The sequence below is a fragment of the Anser cygnoides genome, chromosome W (assembly GCF_040182565.1).
Source record: "Anser cygnoides isolate HZ-2024a breed goose chromosome W, Taihu_goose_T2T_genome, whole genome shotgun sequence".
Classification (NCBI taxonomy): domain Eukaryota; kingdom Metazoa; phylum Chordata; class Aves; order Anseriformes; family Anatidae; genus Anser; species Anser cygnoides.
The window spans coordinates 15,304,243-15,331,489 of record NC_089911.1 but is presented as its reverse complement, the minus strand read 5'-3'; the positions used below and the strand labels follow the sequence as shown (position 1 = coordinate 15,331,489).

At 39.3% G+C, this 27,247-nt stretch overlaps 1 protein-coding gene, 1 long non-coding RNA gene and 1 other non-coding gene across 3 annotated transcripts in view; all 3 read right to left on the bottom strand.

Moving 5' to 3' along the window:
• Nucleotides 1–12,040, bottom strand: part of LOC136788694 (uncharacterized) — a 47,036-nt gene extending 34,996 nt beyond the window's left edge. Inside the window, exon 1 of the long non-coding RNA XR_010827330.1 lies at nucleotides 11,107–12,040. This is a non-coding gene — a long non-coding RNA (uncharacterized lncRNA). The remainder of the gene's footprint in view (nucleotides 1–11,106) is intronic.
• A 253-nt stretch (nucleotides 12,041–12,293) lies between these two features.
• Nucleotides 12,294–27,218, bottom strand: LOC136788609 (HAUS augmin-like complex subunit 6). The gene is given in 17 exon segments (XM_066987171.1): nucleotides 12,294–12,703; nucleotides 14,211–15,227; nucleotides 15,607–15,742; nucleotides 17,165–17,341; nucleotides 17,985–18,048; nucleotides 19,482–19,580; nucleotides 20,729–20,824; nucleotides 21,388–21,569; nucleotides 22,065–22,194; nucleotides 22,196–22,224; nucleotides 22,424–22,475; nucleotides 22,592–22,657; nucleotides 23,910–24,054; nucleotides 24,637–24,769; nucleotides 25,784–25,862; nucleotides 26,591–26,686; nucleotides 26,895–27,218. Coding segments are annotated over 17 exon segments (2,739 nt in total). The 5' UTR covers nucleotides 27,080–27,218; the 3' UTR covers nucleotides 12,294–12,650.
• On the bottom strand, nucleotides 18,118–18,247 carry LOC125183976 (small Cajal body-specific RNA 8). The gene has a single exon (XR_007166920.2). It is a non-coding gene; the product is annotated as a small Cajal body-specific RNA 8 (non-coding RNA).
• Nucleotides 27,219–27,247: the final 29 nt, after the last annotated feature.

The following is a 27,247-nucleotide window of genomic DNA, read 5'->3' as shown; positions in this document are numbered from 1 at the left end:
TAGGTGATTTGGACTAGTTTTAGAAACACACTGGCAAAAACACACTGTCTTTGGCATGTTAAAGCCTCCTTACTCTGCTGCATTAAAGTGCAGCTACATGAACTCACAAGAGCTCACTAGCGAGAGGTATTCAGTCCCTTTAAAAAAAACAGATATAACGAGATTGAAAGTACATGTGTGGAGACTTTCAATGCTAAGTAGACCACATATTAAGATTTTTAATAAGAAGTATGTATGTGAATGGTTGAAATCTGACATCCTTCATTCCTGCCCTTTTGGCTTATGCAAAGCTGGTCATCAAAATGAGCCAGTTCACTGGTGCTCACTTCAAAAGTCAGTGCAAATCCTAAACTAATGGATTGTTACAAGTCAGAGAACTTCTGCCATCTTGCACATTGAAAGTATTATTTTGATAATGATTTATGTTGTGTTTTTTTTCCATAAATATGTTTGGAAGGCTGCTCTCAAATTATGGAATGCAGTTTTCTGGAGTAATATGCCTCTCAAGGAGTACTGCTCGGTTCTTATGAGAGTTAATAGAACCAATGGTGAAAAACAAAGCGTTCAGAAGCTAGGAAACATTGCAATTACAGCTGCTCGTGGAAGATCAGTCCAGACACATTGTCTCTGTGGAATATACTACAATTTAAATAACACAACCAAACAACGTCTCCACAGGAAAAGACTCATTGAGAGTCAGTTCAAAAATATTTTGGTCTTCTGCTTATTTGTTAGTTTGGGAGTGGCTAGCTTGTTTTGCTGTAACAGATCAGTAAAAATAGCTGCTGGCACATCGATGCTACAGATGTGAACTAGAAATCAGTATGTGGGAATCAACAAGTGCCCTCTTGGACTCAGTCCGTTGTTTGTCTTTGTTAGCTGCCAAGTGGGTCTTGGCAAGCCCAAGTGATCTCAGGCCAGGTAATTTCTTAGAATCATAGAGTCATAGACTTATTAAGGTTGGAAAATACCTCCAAGATCATCTGGTCCAACCATCCCCCTACCACCGATGTCACCCACTAAACCATGTCCCTAAGCACCACGTCCAACCTTTCCTTGAACACCCCAGCGACAGTGACCCCACCACCTCCCTGGGCAACCCGTTCCAGTGCCTGACTGCTCTTTCAGAGAAGAAATGTCTCCTCATTTCCAACCTGAACCTCCCCTGGCACAACTTGAGGCCATTCCCTCTAGTCCTAACACTGTGAGAAGAGGCTGACCCTCAGCTCCCCACACCTTCCTTTCAGGTAGCTGTAGAGAGCAATAAGGTCTCCCCTGAGCCTCCTCTTCTCCAGACTCAACTTATTCTTACGTGCCTTGCCATTTTGAATACCTCAGAGAAGCACAACCTAAGATACACATGGAAATCTGAAGATTTGGCATTTTTATCAAAACCTAGAGCGATGGTAAGTGATCACACTGACTAGATTTGGTGTTTTACTTAAGAAATTACATTCTTCAGAAGGAGATTTTTGCCATTGGTAAAGTTATTCTGAGTTATCTGAACACTTGAAAATAGCCAATCCATACATGTATCGAGACCGACATTTCATGCTTGTTAATAACATGATAACTGAAATAACAATATGGCAATCTGTAAGCAATCTGGGTGACTTCTGGAGTGCACTGAGGATAACATCTTGCTGCAGACAGCAGATAGCCCAATGAGAGAAATGTTACTGGACCTGATGCTCACCAACGCAGATGAACTAATTAAAGAGGTCAAGACTGGAGATGGTCTGGGCTCCTGCAATCATGCCCTAGTAGAGTTTGTTATCTTGAGGGATATTGGCCTGGCAAAAGAGTCAGGACCCTGAATTTTAGAAGAGCAAAAAGTTGTTTACAGATTTAATGGGTGAGATCCCTTGGAAAACTGTCCTTAGGGATAAAGGAACTGTTCAGGCTGGCAGGACTTGTCATAGAGCACAAGAGCTCTCAATTCCCACGCATAAAAAATCAAGCAGAGAAGACAGGAAACCGGCATGGCTTAACAAGGACCTGCTGATGCAAACTGAAGAGTAAGAAGGAAATGCACAGGCAGTGGATGCAGGGATGTGCGGCCTGGGAAGAGTACAGGGACACCACACGGACACGTAGGGGTGAGATCAAGAAATCCAAGGCACAATTAGAGCTGAATGTAGCAAGGGTTGCAAAGAATAATAAGTGATTCTACATGAACATTAGCCAGAAAAATCTAAAGAGAGTGTACCTCCTCTGATAAACAAAATGGGAGAAATGATGACAACAGACAGGGAGAAGGTCAAGGTACTCAACTTTTTTTTGTCTCAGCCTTCACTGGCAAATCACTCTTCCCACATCTTTCAAGTCCCTGAACCTTAAGGCAGGGACTGTCAGAGCAAAGTCCCTCCCACTGTAAGTGAAAATAGAGTTCAAGTCCACCTGATGAACCTGAACCTACATAATGCTGTGGGGCCCGATGACATGCATCCCAGGGGCCTGAGGGAACTGGCTGATGGAGTTGCCAAGCCATTCTCTGTCATATTTGAAAAGTCCTGGCAGTCAGACAAAGCCTCCAGTATCTGGCAGAAAGGAAACATCATTCCCATTGTTAAAAGGGATAGAAAGGAAGAACCTGGGAAGTACAGATGAGTAAGCCTCACCTCTGTGCCTGGGGAGATCATGGAACAGACCCTCCTCAAAACCACATAAAGACATATGGAAGACAAGGAGGTGATTCAAGACAACCAACATGGACTCATCAAGGACAAATCAATGCCTGACCAATCTAGTGGCCTTCTGTGATGGAATGACTACATCACTGGACAAGAGATGAGCAGCTGATGTCATCTACCTGGACTTCTGTAAGCCCTCTGATATGGTCCCATACAACACCCTTTTCTCTAAATCAGAGAGAGATGGATTTGAAGGGTAAACTATTTTATTAATAAGGAATTGGCCAGATGGACACATCCAAAGAGTTGTGGTCAATGGCTCGTGTCCAGGTGGAGATCGGTGATAAGCAGTGTTCCTCAGGGGTCTGTATTGGGACTGGTGCTATTTAATGTCTTTATCAATGACAGACAGTAAGATCGAGTGCACCCTCAGCAAGTTTGCAGACAACACTAACCTTACAGGTGCAGCTGAAAAAACAGAAGGAAGGGAATGCCATCCAGAGGAGCCTGGACAGGCTTGAGAAGTGAGCCCCTATGAAGTTCAATAAGGCCAACTGCAAGGTGCTGCACCTGGGTCAGGTCAGTCCCAAACATCGGTACCAACTGGGTGATGAATGGATTGAGAATAAGTCTGTACAGAAGAATTTGGGGGTAGTGATGGATGGAAATTCGGACATGAGCTGGCAGTGTGTGCATGCAGCCTAGAAAACCAACCATATCCTGGGCTACATCAAAAGCAGCGTGGCCAGCAGGTTGAGAGAGGTAATTTTCTCTCTCCCTCTGCTCTCATAAGACCCCACCTAGAGTCCTGAATTCAGTGCTGGGGTCCCTAATATAAAAGGGTATGGAGCCATTAGAGTGGCTCCAAAGGAGGGTCATGAAGATGACCAGAGGGCTAGAGCACCTCTTCTTTGAGGACAGGCTGAGGGAGTTGGGGCTGTTCAGCCTGGAGAAGAGAAGGCTCCAGGGAGACCTTATAATAGCCTTTCAATACTTAAAGAGGGCTTATAATAAAGATAGAGACTTTTTACAGGAGCATGTAGTGATAGGACAAGGGATAACAGTTTTAAACTGAAAAAGGATATATTTAGATTAGATTTTAGGAAGAAGTTCTTTATTGTGAGGGTGGTGAGGCACTGGCAGAGGCTGGCCAGAGAAGCTGTGGATGTCCCATCCCTGGAGGTGCTCAAGGCCAGGCTGGATGGGGCTTTGAGCAACCTGGTCTGGTGGGAGGTGTCCCTGACCATGGCAGGGAGCTTAGACAAGATGGTCTTAAAAGTTTCTTCCAACCCAACCTATTTTATAATTTTATAAATATTTACTACAATAAAGATTAATTTATGGCTACAGGGTTAAAAAAAAATCTTTTCTTTGGCTAACATAGCTTATTTTCCACTAAAGATACCACAAAACATCTGTCATAGCTGCTGAACTCCACATTTTTTAATCAATATTTACATAGGCTTCTCAGTGCAAACAGGAATTATTTCTGCATCATACAATATCAGTTCCAGTTCTTTCTCCAATTTCGCTTTCTCATAGAAAACGTACATCCAGACTTAACTGAAGTTTATTGCCAGGCAAATTAATTCTAACAGAATGAAACATTTTCCTGAACTGAAAGGCAATATGCAATAAATACAAACTAATTTAAGCATCAGCTCCACCTGCTTTGATTTTTCTTCCAAACTAAATGCTATTGAGATGCTGACAAGTGAAAGTCTGTCATTGATGTTTAGGAACAAAAGCCAAGACTTGAAGAGGACTGCAGGCCAGCAGACAGACAGACCTACAAAGCCACAAAACTGCTTGACACACAGTGCTTTGCAATGTCCATTTTCACACTGTCAGCTATGGCAAACTACTCAGTTCCAAATATTTAGAACCATATCACAAAATTTATCAAACAATAAGCGTCAGGAAAGTTTGTGACTAACATCAGCCTGCTGCCATCTTCTGGTGAAAAAAATCAGGACATTGACGAACCACGGGCAAAACCAATCAGTTCTCGCTTGCTCCCATTATCCTGGGCTTTTATCTTACAGTCAGCAGATGGTACACATGACTCATGCAGTGATATAACTTTGAGAGAACAAGCTGATTAAAATTGTCTCTCGTAGGATCACAAAATAGTGATTTCACAGGGAGTAACGATCCTTTTCACAAACCCCCTTTCACTGACCCTTTACTGTACCTAGAGTAATGGGAACAGTTGTCCAGAGGAACAAGGCAGCTTCAGCAGTAAGTAGTACTGCTGTTCTACCCAAAGAAATGCACCAATCCAACAACACTAAAATACACCTCAAACGCCATCTATTTACATGCACTGTAAATAGACAAAATAATCTCCTATTGTTCTTCTAAAATTCTCTAATTCTCCTAAAATCAGGAAAGATGGAATTTGATACTAAACAGGTAAAGCGGGTTTATGTTAACCAAGCCAGATCTGCAAGGGTATAAGCAGGTGGCACTCCACTGATGTCTCCTACCACTTAGTCTTGATTCTTGCCTGTTCTTTTCGTTGAGTGTGTGCAGCTGTGGAATGTTCTTCACAGCGTGAGGCATCCTGCGATTTGAGAAACCTGTATGTGGTGACTCCAAGGGGAAATCCAGGATTCACATCCCCAGGTCACTTCTTTCCATACATGCAAAGAGCAGCAAATTCTTCACGATGTAACCAAACTGATGGAGAAGGAAGACAGAGGAGAAAGCTGTTTAAGGGGCACTGTGACATTAGCTGTGATGCTTGGGATGTCTAGCAGAAAGATGACAACTTGCAAACCTTTAGCCCTTTTATTCCAGCCACAACTAGCTCTTGAACTGAAGTTGTCTCACAAGTCGAACTATAATTTAGAGACACTATTTCAAATATTTAGACCAACACACTTGAAGTAAGTTTACTCATAAGGCACTACTGCCATAGGTCAATTGAGTGTCAGCTATTGCTAGAGGCACAAAATGCAGGTCTGCAAATTATTCTGGCAAACCATGTAACAAAAAGGCATATGCACGATTTGCAGAAGACCACAAGGCTCACAAAAATACACTACTCATATACAGCACCGCCACTATTTTCCTTACAAACTATTTTCCACTCACAAACAAGTTTCACCAGAGCCTGAAAAGCAAAGAAAGGATTCTAGCAAGGAAACTGAAAATGGATTGAAGGTCACAAGTGCCCTGCTGACTTCAGAAACACAACACATGTAGCAGTTCCTATCTTCAAAACCCCACCAAGAGCAGTTGTGCTTTCATAACCCTGACCTAGTTTCAATAGAAAGACCCCATCATTTTTGAACACTGTCTTCCATCAGAAGGTATAGTTAGTTGTTCAATGACCCATGAAAATACATAGATTTTGAAGCAACATAATTAAGCTATTTTTTTGTTTCTTGCTAGGCTATCTTCATTTTAACCCATCTAATAGTTTGAGACTTTAATGTTTTATTGTTTTCCAGAATTGTATACTGCTATAATGCCATGTTGAGGCCTATGAAAGAAGATATCTCAGAATGCCTAACATCACAAAAACTCTTCTCTTCTGGATACATTTGCTTTACCCCTATGTAAAAAGAATTTTTGAAATGACAAATATTAATTTTGCACTCCTACCTATTCAAAAAAAAAAAGACAATACTGCCAAATTGATAAACGGTAAACCCTTGATAAAATCATGATTTTATGATATTAGCACTTCCCACGTTTGTGAAACAGTGGCTATAGACATATGTTGAATAAAGCTTACTCAGCTGAAAATACACTCTTGACTAAATCTTGAAAGGTAACTTGAAGAGACAACTACCAGCATTGCCACAGAGATTGTTCTTCCTACTGCAGAAAACCTGCCTGGAAAATCAGCATAGCTGGTCAAGCCCCAGGAAATGACTCTTGCCTTGCACAAATTGTCTGCATTTTAGTTCAATATCAACTGCTTTGATTTCCTATAAATGGCTGTTGATACTCCCTGAATGCCTGTGTTACACAGTGAGAGCGTGACCTTTGAATCTGTCTCAGCCTTGGTCTCTGCTGAAGACCAGCCTTCAGCTGTCCCATGTCTGACATTAGCAGGTAAGTCCAGGGAAAGGAAGACTTACCTCTAGCGGAGGAGGATCACATTAAGAAACTTACACAAACTGGACTCATCCAGATCCATAGGACCTGATGGAGCACCCACAAGTGCTAGACAAACTCACCCATATCATTTTGAGGACACTCTCAGTTAATATTGAAAGGTTGTGGCAACCAGAATCACAGAATTGTAGGGGTTGGAAGGGACCTCAAGAGATCATTGTGTCCAACCCCCAAAGAAGAGGCTCCTCAGGACTGGGGGGGGATCAACTGTCATTCCCATCTTTAAGACCAAGAACAGGAAAAACAGGCCAGTCAGCCTCAACATCACCCTGCGTAGATGGCAGAGCAAACAATGCTGGAAAACCAATTCCAGGCAAGAAGGTAATTTGGAGAGGTCAATATAGATTTATGAAGGGGAAATCAGGGTTAAACCAACCTGATAGCTTTCTGTAATGATAAAACTGGCTTGGTGGATGAGAGGTAAGCAGTGGATGTTGCTTACCTCAACCTCAGTGAGGCTTTTGACATTGTCTCCCTTAATGTTCTCACAAACAAACTGGTGAAGCATGGACTAGGTAAGCAGACAGGACGATGGACTGAATAATGGCTGAGCTGCCTGGATTCAGAACCTGAGATGATCTACACTGCAAAATTCACAATCAAGCACCTTTGATAGAAGTTACTACCAGGAATTTTGATTTAGTCCTTCCATTAAAATGAACTGACTGAGATCTAAACACTATTTCCATCTCATAAGAGCATGTAATGCAACATGGAACCAGAATAGCTATAAGCAAACCTGTTCCAAGGACAGGGGAAACATATTTCTCAGTTTACCTAATGATCTTTGATTATCTGTACAGCACTGTTCCTGCATACATGTACAGCTTTCTGTGTTATTCTGAATCACATTGGTAACACACAGCCCACCACTTCCTTTCTTTCTCACAGGCTACTTTAGCTACCATCTACTTTACTCGCAACAGCTACCAGTTATGTCCCGTCATTTCTTTTCATTCAACTATTACCTGCAGGAGCTACAGCATAGACATCATCAGTCCTATTTGGATTTAAAACATCTATCTTCCACACCTCTAATTAGACTTCTTGCATTGAATTGTCTTCACCTAAAAGTTTCTTGGGACAAGGACTGTTCTTAGTCTATTTGTCTTTGCTCAGTTGTTTCACTTATTTATTTATGAAGGATACTGTGTAAATAAGCTCTTTAACCAATTAAAGGTGTCCACACACAAACACAAATGATATAATTGTGTCCCTGGCTCCTGTGGTGCTTTCCATTAAACATGAAACTGCTTTTTGCAGCTTTGCTTGCCTAGTTTTCATAATTGCTTACTGCTAAAATGCTTGCAGCTGGAAGAGACAGTTAAGTAGCCAGAAAGAACATGTATGAGTGATTATGGATTAGATCCACTTGTTGGGGATGTCTCTGCCTACATGTAAATGTATCAGAAACCACTGTTCGTGACAAAGCAAAGCACCACCAGATGTGATACATGACTTAGAATTGTTGATGTACCCAGAATAGGAACAGAAAGATACTCTAACCCTCTGCATTTCTGCTTTATGCCAACTAAACAGAGTTCCCCATCTGTGAGCCTACACGCAATGCACCAGGCACAGCTGAACAGCCTCGCATAGACTGGAGTGCAGGTAGGTAACACCAGGTAGGTAGCATGGTCCAGAAGCTGCTCTCCATATTATATGGAAGAGCCACTTCCAAGCGGTACCACATTTAACAAGTTAGCCCACCTGAAGTTGCGTAAGTGCTGCAGGTGGAAAGACAGAGCTCTTCTGCAAATCACTAGCAGAAACTGGATAGAGTAATTTTTTGGCAAAGTTTTTCCAAATGATGCAACCCACAACAGTGAACCAGAACTATCAAGCCATGAATGTAATTCAAGCTTGCTAAAGGACCACATGACTCATCTCAAACTGGAGTACTCTCTTTTAAATTCCTACTCATCTTCTTCCTCTCACCAATTAAAAAATAAAATATTTGTTAGCTACTTTTATTTTATGTCATCTACCAGTTCAACTCTGAGAAACCTCTCCATAGCTACACTGAAGATGAACAAACTCTTCTCCATACAAAACAATGAAAAGTTATGAGTTACTATGCAAAAGCATACAATCATTTCAACATACATATATATATAAACTATAAATAAATGCTACACCATGTTACAGCACATAATTTTGTCCTGTTCCCTTACAGAATAGAACAGTGGTAGTTGGAAGGAGCCTACAAAGACCATCAGGTCCAATTGCTGGACCACTTCAGGGCTAACCAAAAGTTAAAGCATACTATTGAGGGCATTACCCAAAAGCCATTTGAACACTGACTGGCACAGGGCATCAACCACCTCTCTAGGAAGCCTGTTCCAGTGTTTGACCACCCACCCTCACGGTAAAGAAATTTTTCCTAATGTCTTATCAAATACACTGAATAAAAATCTGCCTCGTTCTCACTGATCCCCATGGAACTGTGAAAACTGCTCATCTCTTGAGCAAGGCATTACGATGGCCTCAGCTGTGAGCTTATGGCCTATGGGCTCAGTATTACTTCCTTGTGCATAAACGTACCCGATATGCACCACCAAGGAAGGAAGGAAGCCTTGTTTGCAGTTGCTCTTGCCCATGTACATTCTTAGTTTCAGAGATTTTAGTCAGAAGACACAAATTGTTGGGATGGGAAAAAAGAAAACAGCTACAAACTCACTGTCTGAAACACCTCAGTGTTGCTGCTGCTACAAAAAGCCAGTTTGTGTGACTGCTCTCTAGTACAGAAGTCACAAAAACATTGCACAAAATTGTATCTGTAGCTGCTACGAACACACTGTTGTTCCCCCAACTCCACCTCCTCACTGCTCCACAAGGGAAGGATTTCATCCTAAATCTCAACATAATTATGATGTCACCCTAATATAAACCTAACCAAAATTTTAAAGTATTCACCACAAACCAATAGGCAGGCGAACTACTACCTACAGCACAAAATCCATAATTTTCTAGTTGCCTGTAATCAATTAAAAAAAAGATTCCTAAAGCACACAGATATTTTTTCTTTAATATATACTACTTGCAGTCAGAGGCCAGGTATTCACAGGAAACAAACAACATCCATGCTCAAAGTTCTTTGCTGTTACTTCTTAATCCAGAACTGTGAACATGGCAGCAATCCAAAATCCAGTTTAATTTTTCTTAAGGTAAGCCATAATAAAGGTATTATCTACATCTTTAATATTTAGCTACTCTAGCAGTTCATCTAGCTCCTTTGGGGACTCAATTGTCTCTGCAGGTCCCTTCCAACTCAGGATATTCTATGATTCCTGAAAGACTACTGAGAGGCTCAAAGACGGGCCTATGTGGTACTTGGTCAGAACCAGAGGATCCCTTTCAACCCAGATCTGAGTGCTATAAATTTAGGTCCTTGATACCGTGGCCCCCTAACAGGATAATCAAATCACTGTTGTTCCTCTCTTTAACACGTTCCAAAGTCAAATCTAAATAACAATCAAAAAAAGGAACAGTAAATACAGGATGAAGAATGGAAGGAGCAGTGGTGTTTGTATCTTATCGGTAAGACTTTGATAAAAAAACTTAAAAGATACAGCTTAGTAGTCTGGTAACATTTGTATTAGTTTTCTTTTTGGAGTACATGCATTTGTTACTCATGATGAATAAAAATAATGCATACCAGGCTGATGTGAACTCTGTGTGGGCATCTTTCGCTTTTTACTGTCTTTAACAACAATAATTTAACAACTTTAAAGCAAACTAAGGCAAGAGTCAGATTATTTTTTCTACCTAATCATAATTTTTACTTTTAACCTGCAAGTATGGGAGAACAGATCTCATGCCAGAAGGCCTAAAGTTCATTACTACTTTCAAGAAAAGAGCTTGCGTACACTCACAAGAATTACACTTAACAAAACTACTAATGCGTCCTGCTATTTTCAGTTGTCTCTTGCATGTGTAAAGCTCTCACCCTTCGTCTTTTCCAGAATTTGCATGTTTACAGAGGAAGTATCACTTTGTACTAAATAAAACACTTACCAAAGACAGTAACACCTATTCAAAAGCCGGTTTGTAGGCAAAGTTTAAAGCTCTCCTCCTGGAGAGGCAATCCACTTACATAAGCCAAAATGGGAAGTCTCTCTGACACGTTTACTCTTATGACAAAACCAAGAACCATAACATTCAATAGGCACTATGTGGAAAAAATCATTACTGTTTTAAAACTGCTCTAAAATACCTTTATTTCTAATTTTCCATATGCAACTTATAGCAGTCAAAAACATCTGCAGCCGTAAGGAGCAATGCAGCTTGCTAGCCAAGGAACTACTACTCCAAACTCCTTCCCCCATCCTCTTTTACATACCCGCAGGAGCGCAGCTGACAAACGCATTTCTTCAAGGATGCAACCTTGTGCAAAGGCACAGGAGACGTGGGAGGCATGTTTGCTAAGAAAAACGGTTACAGATCAGGTAATGCTCTATAGTGGAAAAATCTCCTTAGCAGCAGCAGTCCCTGGAGACAGTGGTATCAGAAAAGAATCTGGGAACCTCCAGAAGCATCATTAGAGCGCACAACGATGGTACAGACTGTACTGACAGAGCACATCCCAGCTCATCAGCTCCTTTCCTGGCCTGGTGGTGTCCTGACCAGAGCTCTGTGGGTCCTGCTTTCAAGGCCCCCCTGATCAGGGCACCACTCCTTGGGACAGTCACCTAGGAAGCCTTTGTGAAGTCACCAGCGCCAGGCTGTAGAGCACACAGTTCTGCAAGCAACACGGCTCTGTTTATTCCAGACAGCCCACAGATATTGTCTGAGCTTCCAATTCTGTCTCTGACCATGACTAGATCAACATGGAAATGGAGTATTACAAAACATTCCCCTCTTAGCTGTTCTGCTGCTAGTGCTTTGGTACAAGAACAAAGTATCTTCAATGAGTTAGCAGTCAGCAGCCACCTTATAACTTCCACAACTGGCCACATAAATCTCTTTTCATTAAACCTGTCAAATTCTGCTTTAAAAGGAAAATGTCATATATAGGTTTTAAGAAGAATCTCAACCTTTCTCCAACTGTTTTGGAAGAAAAGATGAGAAAGATACACCAGAACTGAAAAACAAAATTGCTTTGAAATGCTTCAAAATACTGTAAACACATAAGGTTAGGGGTCAGTACTCCTGTAGTACATAGTTTATCTGGCGGAATTTGAACTTTTACAATTTTTTCCCCTATTTTATATATTGTCAGTTAGCTACATCACAATGTCATAAACATGTATGTATACATAATATACATACTTATAAAAATTAGATAATATCTACTGTTCAGAAATAAAGTAGCATTAACACTATCACAAACCATAAATTTTTAAAACTTCATTTAAAAAATTTTATTCAGTAAACTGTCTAAAAGAATATGCACTTCAGTGTCAGTTTTTTTTTTTTTTTTTTAATAAAGGGGGGTCTTTATCAACCGGGAAAACCGATGGTAATACTTGACTAGAAGTCTCAAAAGGAGAGGAGAATCATACGAAGAGAGAGCACAAAATACACACGTTTTTCAAAAAGGCAAGACAGATTTTAATAAGGAGTTCATTACTTCTCATTTGAGTCTGTTTTTCCATTTTCTAAAATTACATCATACCCACATCATCTGCTATTTTTTAAACTGTGCTTACAAAATATATCATTTTGTACACAGCTGATGGGCTGTTCGCAGAATACTGAAGTGGATTACATAGAATTGGAGGAACGAGGAAAGGCAACTGACGCTTGAACAAGCGGTCTGGAATATAGGCTCAGCAAGAAATAAAAGGAACACAGCTTCTCATCTGGGTAGTGTTTGGAGAAGATACTACACTCACAAGTGCACCATAATTATAATACTATGGTTATGCTTATGCTCTACAAATTCTATCCTGATGATGGTTCCTTTGTGCCCAGCTTCTCATTCAACTGCTCTTCATCTGGAATAAAAAACGTATTAGTTAACATCGTGTAATATTCAATTAACTGACAGAAATACTGTTCCAGAAATATCTGGCGTATATTAAAAGAAAACATATAAAATGTTACTTCTAATTTTTTTAGTTGTTTCCAGTCTGATAAAATTATCTGCTACCAATACAGCTTTTGCTTAAATTTGTGGCTAAGTTACTTTATTGCACCTGTACAGCAGAATTAAGAGGAAAATAGATAGCACGAGTGTTCATGTTCCATTTCAAGAGAATGCTTGGAAGCCTTGCTCAGGTTGCCTCCTATACTGGCAGTATCTTAGTCCAAAATATCTTCTATTCTACCCTTTGATAAGGAAAATAAGAAAAAGGCACAGTCATGCTCACAATCAACTTCCGTCACAGCCTCACCTGCTCTTTTCACAAAATAATACACTAAAACAACACTAAGTGTTAAGTTCTGTATTACAGCACTGGGGGAAAAGACTATGCGCCTTAGAAAGTCAAAGTTATTTTTCAGAGCTGTAACTAGCAGACTCACAGCAGCAGAATTTTATTTCTCTTACTTCAAGTGAGGTTACTGTAAAGCAGAACTAAGCAATCTAACCTAAACCACTTACAAGTAAATTTACAAATAACATGAGTCATGCATACAGTAAGCTTTCCTCCTCAAGCACCACTTGAAAAAGCATCACAAACTTTGTTTGATAATTTAAACTGGTAATCCATAGCAAAACACAAATCTCACTCGTCCTTGAGACTGACCTGTTCTGCTAAACTCCTAGCATGCCACTAAAAATATATGTTTTGGTGAAACAATCTTCTGTATAGCTATTACTGGCTCATCTTCATTTATGTATATCAAAAGTCAACCTTGGATCTAATAAAGCACTGCAACAATGGTTAACCAAAGAGGACGCTATACTGGAAGCACAGGGGACAGGCTGGAATTCAGGAGAGAACCATAGAATGGTTTGAGTTAGAAGGGACCTTAAAGATCACCTGATTCCACCCCCCCCACCATAAGCAGGGACACCTCCCACTAGACCAGGTTGCTCAAAGCCCCATCTAGCCTGGCCTTGAACACTTCCAGGGATGGGAATATTTCATAGTAAAAAGTGTACCAGTAAGTATTATAGACTGAACACCTGACTGAAACCAAAAAAGTTCCAGTTACCTACAGTGCATTTCTAAATAGCCAAATTTGCTCAGAGTAAACATTATTTCATATCAACCTCATGAATTCTCAAAATTTAACTTCAGATTCAGCTGCAGATTTCCTTAGAAAGTCAAAGAATAACTTTTCTCCTACTTGCAAGATGCTGATAAAACTAGAGAAAGGAAGCCTGTTTGCTTTGCTTTTGTCTCACCTTCCATAGGGAATAAGCATACAAATAATCTTTCATCCCACACTTCCCTATCAAGGTTCAGCTGTTCAGAGTAGGACACCTATGGCAGTATATCTGGAGTCAAAATGGACAACACCTTGTTACTTTAGCACAAATACGTGGACACTTACCCTTCAGTTTATGTATTAAGTCTAATGAGATTTTGTGTATCCTTGATGCCATTTCCTCCAGATCTTGAGAGAACACCAGCAAAGGCAACAGGGAATGATTTCCTTTGGGAAAAGATAACGGTGATGGTGTCTTGGTAAATTCTTCATCCAACCTGAACAGATCCAGAGCGCTGCAAAAATCATCTCTTTCTTTTTCTGGTCTAAGATTTAGGTCTGATATATAACTTACAGATTCATCTCCAGTATGTGTCTGATGCAGTTTCTCTCTATTTCCAGATGCAATCTTTTTCAGCATTTCGTATCTGCTGAACTGAGACTGTACATCTAGATTTGATTTTTGAGCACAGTCTTTAATTTTTGTACTACCTGGTACATCCTTGCTGTTCAATACATCAAAATCAGACTCCGAGCTTGTAGATTTATTAGCATCTATGCTATCAAAATCTTTTGGAAGAGTCTCATGCAGTATTCCTGCCTCAGCTACTTCACAGTTGTCAGAACTTAACACTGAAGGTGCATCCCACTGCAGAATTCTATCCACTAGAGAATCCCAAAGTTGGTTTGAGGGTACAGTATTTATTTTACTATTGCTTTCTGAAAAAATATCCAGAGTATTTACACTGTTCTCTACATCTAGACAAGTAGATTCTTCTGTCTTTTGTACAAAATTTCTGCTCAAAACAGTGTGCTCTAATTCCTGTTCTTTATCACTCTCATTCTCTTGCACTCCAGATGTTTCCCAAACTGGACATCCACTGATATTATTTATCCTCATCTGGTTCTGAGCTGTAAATTCTGTACAACTTAGTTGGGACTTTGTTTCTAACAAGGGATAATCAAAGTCAGGTACAGGAGATGAAGAGGTAGACCAGACTAAAGTAGGATCTGCTTTATTCTGTACTGTAGGACTAGCATCCATTGGAGCTTCTTCTGTCATGACTTCAGCTGGGGCCAGCTCTGTGTCTGATGAGTTGTCAGTCTGAATAGCTTTTCTCCACGAGCTTCTGATTTCAGTAACTAAATGAAACAAACCCAGGTAAAATTTTAGTTCTTTCATACTCTCCATTAATGTATTTCTCTTCGGTCACTTTAGTAACATAAACAATCCACAAAAGAGGATGTAATTACTGCTTTATACTGCGTACGCTAGTTTTCCCAGCCATTTGCCCCACAACAGAAAGGGGACTCCACACACAGGGCACATCCACGTTAAAGCAAATTTACAGTGTGTTCATTAGTCATAGTACACTGTGTTACACAAAAAGGAGCCGGTTAGGATAACTTGCAGCTTCACTAAGTGAATTACTTTTCTTCTTGTGTGGTATCTACAATGTCAATGAATTAATCACATTTCTAATCAGTGACAGAGTATTATAAAAGCAGGGTTTAGACTTACGCAGATTTTCAGGAGTTCGGGGAATTTGCCGCCTTGTCAAAAATGGGTTAAAAGTCAGTGAGCTAATGAGATCTTCTAATGTTATTCCTTCTCCACCACCACTCTGAGGTGACTCAGATGTCACGGTTTTTACAACCTGTAGGATGTTAGAAAAGCGCAAATTCTGAGAAAAAATTGTAACTTCTTTGTTTCTGCCAACCTATGGACCCAAGCAAATACCATTCTTCAAATCATCTGAAGAATCTGGAACCTCTTGACTCGTCTGCAGTTTACTGTTTGGGCTTAAAAATGAGCACAGTGACCTACAAACATAAAATTAAGATACAGGAGTGAAATCAGAATTTGATTTGAAGCTCCCTAGTCGTCTATGAATCCATCTTAAAAATAAGAAAATGGGCTCAGAAGATACTTGAGACGCTGGTCAAGAATAGTACAAGAATGAAGATTAGAGCTACATTTCCAACAACAGAACATCTCAGCAGATGACAACCAACTGCCCCCTTTCAGTGAAAGATGTAATTTACTTTCCAAATCAAGCTACAGTAAATTTAATAAGTTTTCTAAAGGAATACCTCATTTAAATCTTAACTAAAATATTGGAAACAAAGAAGTTAAATCCTTGCCTAGAAACCCCAAGCCTGTTAAATATTTAGCTCATAGAATTTCAGAAACAAAAAAGGACTGCTAAATTCTAAATATATGCAGTCATTTGTAGATTAAAATACGAAAGGTGGTAAAAATCATACCATGATTCTACTGAAAGCACTACTCACTTCATGATGGCTGTACTGGGTCTGGCTGGGATGGAGTTAACTTTCCCTGCAGCAGCCAATACAGTGCTGGCACAGCATCAGGAATCCCTCTAACCCCCCCAAGAGCCAGCAGGCTGGGGGTGGGCAAAAGGTGAGAAAGGAACATCACCAGGGCAGCTGACCTAAAGCAGCCAAAGGAGTATTCCATACCATATGTCACATACAGCAATAAAAGGTGGAAAAAGGAAGAAGAGGGGAGGGGTGGGCTCTCATTGTAAAAACATCTGTTTTTACACGTGTGCTACATGCGTTGAGGCCCTGCTTTAAGAACGTGGTCAAGCATCGCTAGTTTGTAGGAAGTAGAGAGTAATTTCTTTCCTCTGCACTTCCACACAGCCTTTGCCTGTTATTTTTTTTTCCCTTTTGCCCTTTCCCTTTTTTCCCTTTAGTTAAATTATTTTATTAATAATATTTTTTCCTTCAATTAAGTTATCCTTATCTCAACTCATGAGTTGTTTCTTCCCTTTTCTTCTTCCCCTCCTCTTCTGAGTTGTGGTGGAGTTCAGCTGCCTAGCAAGGTAAAACCACCACAATGGCTTAAAATTATAACTGCTCAAGCTCTACGCTTTCAGGTTTAGTTAACTGGGTGGTCACTCCTCAAATTTGGTGATTACTACCTAACAGAAAAATCTGTTCATATAAACAGATTAGAAGAGGTATTTATGATAACATTGGCAATTTGTTCTCTGAACTTAACGACCATTTATGTAAAAAAAATTTTTTTGAAAATCACAACATTTCCTAACCTCTTCTGCCAGTTCCTCTCTGGCTTTCTTAAGAGGGTCTTCCTTTTGGACAGCAGACCCTGTCTGGATAACTGTATTCTCCAATGATTCTGAAATGGTGAGGTCCTCCTCCGTCTCCTCTGAGATCTTTGGAGTGACAGGTTTTTCTTTCCCATTGTAAGTTTCAATATGGAAGTCCTAGAGGAATACACAGGAATTATTAGAAGTTTTAAATTCAAGCGTCCGAAAACTAGCATGAAGGAGCTGCTGCGCAAATTCTGAGAGCAATGGCTTCTGTGTTTATGTCAATGAAAATATCTCAAAGTCTTAAATTCTAACTAATCACAAACCATTTTGACACTCGTATTTTTAAAAAAGTAGAACATAAATAGCAGCTACAATAAACTATTGTACAGAACACATGATTTATCACCTGCAATTACCTTTAAACACACTGCAGTGAACAACTGTACAATGGTCAACTGCACATCCAAGTTGCCTTTAGGCCCCATTATACCCCTTAATTTCACACACAGCTTAAAGGAACCAGTGTGACCATTGTTCATATCAAAAAAACTGTTTCAGCTGGCAGGGAATCTGTGACAAACAGTATGTTGTGCTAGAAGTCAGCAGCAAGTGCCTATATTTCTTCTTGTCCTTTCCTAGTGCTTACAGAAGTTTGTGGCAGTTAGCTTTCACTGTCTACGACTCATTCAGAAACGTAGTCATATGATTTAAAAAAAAAGAAAAGCATGCTAGGTCTAGGCTCCAATCAATGCAAAAAAGCAAGTACTACAGAAGTTTAACTTCTTTGACATTTAGGACAATACTGAAGAATAACCTTTTCAATTAACGTGTCACTGCTTTCAGATGCTTCTGACAAGTCCAAAGATTCTGAAGAGATCCTAAAAAGAAAAAACCCATTTTAGAAAGAAAATAAGTGGCATGCAAGCCTTAGTAAAATGCCATCATATACTTGTGCACACCGTATCTGTCCGTTACGATTTCTCTCAGTTCGTCCCGGTCATCAGAAGGCAACTTTACTATAGGGAGAACATGTGACAATTAGAGCAGATTCAGCCCTACTTGTGTATCAGTCTCCCAAACTTTATAATTATGAAATTCTTTTACTTGATTACCACATAGAAAAATAAGTGTTTTTGCAGTATTTTTTGCAAACAAGTCTTCTACATTCTGCTATCAAACATAACTGCAAAGTCTTCTGCAGACTTGATAACGTACTTTTCCCTAGATATTCTTCCTCCAAATCCCTCTGATATCCACAGATCTGCCTGAAAGCAAACTCATAAATATTTAAACACACATCATCTGGTTACCAAATACTCAAGTCTTATCAGTTCTGATGACTGTAGTGTTAATGGCAACACTCTACCATCTGATGTACAGCCCTCATTAGTTAAGAACGTTATCAAAATTAGTTAAGAATAATGGCAACTTTAACTTACTGGTAGCTGTCTTTACAATCACAAATAGACAAAAAAATGCTGTGTCAAGTCAGTGAGAGAAATACACGATTTAATTGTTAACTACTTGGACAACTTTTGAGATTCATATGCAAATACAGCTGCTGATGACTAAGTATAGGACAGCCTCCTTTGCTAACTCCCTCTCTCTTCTATTAGGCAACTTGCAACTATCTGTAGGATTTCTATCCTGAAACAGCATTATTCAAAAAGGGCATTAAACTTTCCTGCACTTACAAAATGACAGGTCAAAACCTTTCATAATACTGTATATAATACTATAGTCTTGTGTTTTAATCTTTTGTTGGAACTGTAATAACAGAAGTGACAAAGTGATTTTAGAAGACTTGTGAGAAAAGCCCCATTCATAAAGTATTAGCACGATAGTTTTGCTCAAGTCTGGGATTTCCGTTTGGTTTTGTTTGGAGTTTTCTTCTTTTTTTCTTTTGTTGTTTTACTTTTTTCTTTAAACACAAAACCAGGGAACATGTGAATATCTGTTCTCTTGGTCTCAGGCAGTAACAACTATGTATTGGCTACCTCATCCCAGCCTGAGAAAGAGAGTTCTCCATTTTTCCCCCTCTGCCTCTTGAAACTTGAATGAATGTTGTTAAAAAGTTGCAGCTAAAAACTTGCAACTCCACTGCTGCACATTCTACCTGGCAGCAGCCAGTTGGTCCCTCTGTCTTCAGATGGAGAAAGCCACAGTTACATCAGGACCATCTTGCCCAATTAGGTAGTTGTGACATGTAAGGAGTGGGCTAATGAAATATATTCCTTTGATGCTTACAAATAAGCTTCTCTGATTTCCACTGCCCTTTTTTTCCCCAATCAATTTCTCATTGAAGTCATACCATCTTGTTGGTTGTAGTGTTGAATTATCCATCATACTTCCCGATGTCTCATCATCTTTCTTGTAATTTATATCATAAATGGAGTCACAAATATCTAGAAAATGTCAGAGTTTTAGTATTGCTTCTTTTGTTTTGCTATCATTCAGGCTTCCCAGGTGATAAAAGCGACTCAGACCACCTCTGTACAATATTCACAAGATGGAATTCATTAACACTTCAAGCAAATTCATAACCAGTGCAAGTGGATCTTAATATTTTTGCTTGGGAACCACCTGCAGCCACAGATGCCACTAACAGCCACCACCTATTTGTGTTGTTTCAGAATGCATGTTCCAGAGATAGGATTCTATCTGCTCCCCTACACATATTAATGAAGATGAAAGAACGTTAGGCAATTGTGACGAGCATTCATTCAGAACCAGGTTATCAAAGACTGTCAAAGAGACTTGCAAACAAAAGTAGGAAGTCTTCCAGACTCAAAGGAACTTCTTTTCCCTCTTCCCACCACAATTGATAGAAGCTCCTCTGGTCCACATACCTGGAATTCATGTTGTAAGGTAACATGAGACTGTATCCTCATAAGCTTCTTCTGCAGTATGAAGAGAGTGACATAGCTTGTAATAAATCAAGATCCTATCAAAAGGAAAAAAAAATACAAGCAAGCTGAGTAAAAGTGTGTAACATCAGCAATTAACACATTTACAATAGCTTTTCTTCAAAGCAGCACCCAGACTCAACATGAAACTTTTGCTGTCTCTGCTGTGTGCCTAGGCAAGGGTATAATCTTGAATCTCTGTAGAAATACGAGTGTCTGAATGAAACCGTTGGTCATATAACACTTTAAAGGGGAAAACCACAACTCTGCAGATGTTCAGTGACAGCACATGAAAGCTCTATTTCCAGAGCAGAGGGAAAAAAAAAGTATTAACCCTTATTTATGCTGATCTACTGTCTTGACAAAGTAGTTCCACTCACCATCTCAAATGAAGACACCAGCTGTCTTTAAGTTAAGCGCATCTTCTTTGCAAAAAGAAAAACTAGTTCATAAAGCAATTTCTGCTACGCTGTACTATCTAATTCACTAACCTTATATACAAAGCTTAACAGAGCTATATAGCATTCTATTGCAATAAAACACATCAACTTAGACGTATACCCCTCCTATCTTCATTCTTTTTCTTCCCCAGAATCAGATAAACTGAACAGTACTTACTGGATCTGGACCTCTCTTTAAACAAAAAGCACACTAGTCAAGAAAGCTTTTCCACTTCATTTCCAACTCCTTCTGTTTTCCAGAAATCGATTCTCTCAATGACATACAATGTTGCTCTTCTATTTTTTGCCTATAACATGAGCATGAAAAATGAACAGGAATACATTTGTTGTTGGCGATAAAAATTCTGCTTAAAAATGGAGCATATTACATGTTCCCCTCATGCTGCAAAACCTTTGATATGCAGGAACTTATTCATGCATTTGTTCTTGCACAAAAAAATAAATAAAATTCACAATCTAAAAATCAGCTGCTAGATTGTCCTTGTGCTTCTTTACAGCAGAATTAGAAAAACCATGCTAAAATACAAGCTTAAACTTTCCCTAAGCTAGTTTCAGTTCAAGTTTTAAAATCACAGAGCTAATTATGTAATAGGAAAAAAGCAGATCATCTAACAAACCAGACCTCCAAGAACAAACCCTAAAATATCCATGAAGCAAGGGCAAGAGAATGAAGTTACCTAGTGAAGAATTACAAAGATTACTTGAATGGACAATCAAGACAAAGGTGAATTTGTCAGAGGCAGAGGGGGAAAAAAACAGAACTAACGTTCTCACTATAAACAATAATTTTAGAAAAGATTCTAAGACAATCTTCAAACTAAAGAACAAGACAAAAATTCCAGACAAATACCTCACTGCTTTCAAATTCGATAGTATTTTATTTTGGAATTCACTTGTATTCTTGATGTCTTGGAAATGTTTTGATTTAAATTGACAACATTCATCTCTTAAGATCCTCAGGGCTTCATTTAATAACTGAATGACTGTTAAAAAATTCAGTTTTTCACCTTCATATAAATTTCCTGTACACACCTTGAAGTATTCCAAGAGAAAAAACGTATACGTGAACAATCACAACACATCAATATCAGAAAGTTATGTCTTCTATATTCAGCACAAGCACACAATGTTCCAGTTTGCAGTTTGATTCCATCCCTGTTTGTTAGATTTAAGCTTCAGGTTGGTTTTCCTGATTAGCATCATCTGCTTGAAGACAGGCTAAAAAGCTGTACGAACTAAGAATGCTTCAACTAATGGGGTATTCTTTTTAAAGACTGCCTCAGAAGATGGTGCAGGCCTAAACAGCACATATACTGCACACTAGAAACAAAATCCATTAGGAATGATAGTTCAAATGGCCAAGTTTTATAATGTCTGACCAATGAAAATTCAAGTGGTAATCAGACAGATTTAACAATGCAGTTACTTAAAAGTTCATAACTTAAACACCACCAATACAGAACAGCAGCATAATCACAACAAACTTTTACATACTTTTTTTAGGACAAAAGGACAAAAATCACTTACTTCGTGCATTTCACTTTCAACTTTGTCAGCCAACAGCTGTGGAACATTGACATTAGTTCCAGCTAAAGTGTACTGATCAACATGCCCTTCAATTACAGAGTCTACGATTTCAGTTTCCTTTTTCAGAGATGTCCATTACAAATGTCCACATATTGCGGACCTTAATAGGCAAGAAGGACAAAAATACTACATTAAAATGTTTGCTGAAATACTATAATGGCACAATATCAAAACAGCGTAAGAGCAGATGAAAGGGCTAGCATAATCATAGGCAGACAATCAGAAATACCAGTATCTGAGAGCAAGTGTTGTAAAAACGTTAGAAATACAGTAATCTGCCACAGATTAAGAATACTCACCTTTTGAATTCTCTCTGTTTTGTCATTTTTGTTTTGGTCATTGAGTTTCATCCTACACGCACATGCAAGACAGAAGTGGACTACAATGAAATTATGGTTCATAACATTTCTTAGAGCTAAGAAATTCATTTTATATATGCTAACTTAGCTCCAAGGAAAAGTACTTACTTAAACAACTGTTGCTGGTGGTATGCATATTCAGATTTTATCTGTTTTATTTCTTTAATTAAAAACCTAAGGAAAAAAAATCAACAGTTACCACAGATTTTTTTTTTAATATAGTTTTTCTCTGCTACTCTCAGAATTCCTTACAATCATTATGTGATTACACTTATTCTTTCCAAATCTGCATACTGGAGCAGTTTTGGAACAATGCAAACATGGATATACAAGTTCCTTACCATGACACTGTAGAGAAAATGACACTGTACAGCCTGGAAAGCCACTAAGATATTTATAAATTTAGCTGTAACTTATTCTATTGCAATGGCATGGCTTTTATTAGACCAAGTACATTAATGAAGTTACTAGTTACTACTATACTCAGCATCATTCCTATTCAGCACACCCACTGACTGCATTACCAAGTCATCTTCAGTGCAGTCAAAAAGTTGCCCAGATTGCTCACACATGACTGTATTGCTTTTCCAGCTAATATCAGGGTATGTTCAAGTTATCAGTAAGAATTAGGATCTGAAAGCCTAAAATGTGTTTGACTTGCTTTAAGAAGCAAACTTTCCCAGATCAAATTTTCATCAGCTTTCTCTGATTGAGGGGTGTGTAGCAGACACACACCACGTGTCTTAGCGGCAATGCCTCTGATTTTTGATCCAAAGTCATGAAACAGACTGATCCCCTTTTACGCAGCTAAGTTCCATGCACTGAAACTGCTCTTTTACCTACACTGCATCCCCTCCTCCTTTTCTGCTCTTTCCCAAATAGCTTGCAACCGCCCGCTACAGTACCCCTGTCATGTGAAGTATCCTACCCAATTTCTGTAAATTCCAGTGATATATAACTATGTAACTGACCAAAGTTCCAGTTATTCTTGTTTCCCAAACTGCAAGTGATTTTCATAAACAAGAATAAAGAAAAAGCATAATGTTGGTGAAATAATTAAGGGCTATGCAAATAAGACGTGTCCCACACTGATAAAGCAATGACCAAATATCTCATCCTGAAACAGTTTTATTCTACGATATGATCCTTAAAGTATTCAGAAATCATAGTGCTATACATGCAGAATTCCTGGATCATTTTTAGTGCCCAGGTAATCCTATCTTCCAGTATATAGCACCTCCTAACTGAAAAACTAATTTCTTCCAAACAGTAGAACAGTTGATTAAAGGAGGCAAAGGGGGAAAAAAATAGGACATTCAGCAAAACTCACAAGGAAAAAATCAGATGCATTCTACTCAAATCCTTTTAAAAACACATGCAAAAAAGTTTTATGAAAATACTCGATTTCTTTAAATACATTACTTACTGTGATTTTTTGTTATATTCTCGAATAATATCCTCCTTTTGCAAAATTTGCAGGAGTTTATTACATGCCACACTACATCTTACTTCTGCCTTGTACATACCCTCAGGCATTAAGTTTACAGCTTCAGCAAAAGATGTATCGCTGCCTAAATGAAAGTTAATAATTGAGTTATATCATTCACTTTTAGCAAATAGACAACTTCCTGTTCTACCTAGTTTTAATTAAGAGAATCACAAACAAGGTTGCCCATTTTACCTGGACTGAAGTAGAGTATTCAGGATACTATCTTTTTTGCCAGTTCTTTCTATTGCATACATTCTCCCTCCTTCACTCTCACCCACTTTCCCCGTTCTTTATGTCACCAAAAGAACATTAAATGCCTAGAACAGACAGTCCTGATCTTTCAGAATTACTCATGTTGTGAAAAAGAGCACAGGCTGAAAAGAATACTTTTGAACTGAACCATTGCACGCGTGCACAGACAACCCACCTCCACATCACACAGACAAACTTAGGAACAAGATCTATAAAACAACAGCAAGGAAAATAATCTGCATTGTTCTACCGGCAACAGCTTTATGCTAGTGCACAGCAACCCTGTTAAAAACTTTGAACTGAGCAACCAACACTGACCTAACTTAAAGCTCTTGGCATATGTTAAAGCACTTCACAGATTCACCATCAAACCAGACAAGTGAAATAATGTTATTATTCTGTTACAGCTTACCTACAGAGTTCTTTCTCAGGTTCTCAATCATTACATATCTTGCAAACCGATACATTAGGTGAATAAATTTATGACCAGCAGGAGAAAGAAATGAAGAAGTTGCAATTTGAGGAAGACAGCTTTTGCTTTCATTCTTGAACAAGTTAAATAGATTTTAAACACAAAATTAGACTAAGGAATAAAACCTAAACAACAGCCATCAAACACTCTGCTGAGTACAAAAACACTGCAGCCTACTTATTAGCAAGTCCGATGCAAAGCTAATTTACCTTGCCACCATCGTTGACGCTTTTTCTAGTCCAAGGAAGAGACTGACACTTTTTGAACATTCTACCACCACCCCTAGTTCCGTATATAAAAAATAGCTCTGAGGCAAAGACTGAAATCAGTGTTAGGTAAATATTAAAAACTTCTGCTCTCCTCACTCCTAAATGTAATCCCTTCCTGTTCATATTTTCTACTGAGGTCATTAATCAGTGTATTTTGTCACACTTTTATCTTGCTCAAAGATTTTGTATGGCTGGCTTTCACCTTGTCAAAAATAAAAGTGCTCCAGTACCTTAAAGATCTAGAAATCAGATCTTTATTAAAACAAATGCAGCATGAGAAGGCATAGTAATCAATGATTCCTGAAGCAAGCCATTTTGTCTCTTTCCATTTAGAAAGCCTGCCTTAAACTTTATTCTCTTTTCCCCATGAAGAAAGATTAACATTAAAAGTTTTTCATGCATCTGAAACCACTTTTACAATAACAAACACTCTCTCATTTAATTTAAGCAATTATCTCCCACGTTGAAGCAAATTATTCTCAATGATGGAAGGAATCTCACACAGATTTTAGATGATACTGGTAGGTCCCTTCCAAATCAGTATACTCTACAATTCTATGACTTCTGTGTAATAAAATATTGTCATCCAAAAGCAATACACAACAGTTTTCTGATCCAAAATTAAGACTTTGCCACCTATGCTCTGCCAAACAATTTTTTTAAGAAGTCTATCATCAGCTGTGTGAAATAAGGCATAAGATAAAACCTATTTGTCTAGTAAAGCAACTTTATTTAAAACTCAAATATGTTCTCTCAAAACAAAAGAATGAGGTCACAGAAACCAGCAGCATATCAATTCCCACTCTTGTAATACTTACTGTGATATCTTTTAGCCATGAACAACATTGCTTCCTAAATTCACTATCTCTGGTTATTTGTTCTGGTAACATACAGTCCCTTTTCCATGCAAAAACAGCAGAGGGGAGAAGAGAGGAAAAAAAAAAGCAACTTCAAAACATACCCAAATACTCAGTTACATAATTAACCACTACAACATCTGAACTAAGACGAAGTTTTCTTAGTGATGTCCCCTGGAGAACTCAGAGAATATGGTAATATTGCCTACGAGAAGAATAGCTACAAGTCTGTTAAATAGCTAGGTCTTCTTGCCATAAAAAGTTAATTACAGACTATTTCAGAAACAAATTTGTCTGCAGTTCTTTTTAACTCAGGAAAAGAAAGTGAAAAAGCAGCCTGAGAACTTATAATTTTCTTAACAATGGTTCTCCTCCAGCCATTTCTTTAAATTGTACGGTAAAATAGTTCAGCTATATGAGAATACATTAAGATAGGGTTCTCACAATGTTGAAGATTTTAGCAGGTATTCATAAAAGGAAGAAGTTACTTGATGTTTGGTAAGGGAAATGAATGGAAGAGATAAATTATTTTTCAGCTAGGAAAAATTTTTACCAAACTTGTCAAGTTACAGCTACTGTCAGAAACCTTTTTAACTAGGGCAAGTTTTCTTATGCATTACAGACTTGTGATAAAAGGGAAATGAGTTCTGTGACAGCACGTTCTTTACCTACAGTACTCCTCGGGAGACCGTTTTTTTACTTCAGCACCCATGCAAACCACATGGTTCGTTATGTGCACAGCACGAACTGAGCAACCCAAAGGCTCACCTGAAAACTTCTTCTGCACGCATCTCATCCAACTTGGTAAACAAGAACTGGGCAACAACGCGGAAAGCACCTACGTTTGGTGTATCAAACATAGACCTAGCAAACAAACACACAGCTGCGTCAGGAACGGTTAGGCTAAGGAGTTTATAGAGCGTTTTTACCGGTCGCTCAGGACTAATGCGGGATACCATTTTGTAACGCCATTCGGACACGTCCCCCTCACCACGCACCACAGAAGGCCCCCACACACAAACACACACACCCCGCCATGTTCTCCCCCTCCCCGGCCGCCCCCGGGGCTCACACGCCCAGATCGAGCTCCCTGTCGAAGAACTCCGCAGCAGCATCCGGGTCGAAGCCGAGCGCCAGCAGGCAGAGCCAGAGGTGGGTTCGCTCCCAGTCGCTGCCCATGGTACCGGCTGGAACATCCGCCGCCGCCATCTCCCCCTGCCCCTGCTCCCACCCCTGCCTCCGTCGCCCCGCTGCCATTTTCCCCGTCCCGCCAAAACCGCGCTCCCGCCGCGAGACGCCTCGCCGTGCCCTGATTGGCCGCGCTCCGCGCGCTGCCCGCTGGGAAGTGTAGTCCGGGAGGTGGTGCTCCCTGTCCCGGGCACCGCCGCCATCTTGCGGCCGCCGCCTGGGCGGGGCCGGTCAGGC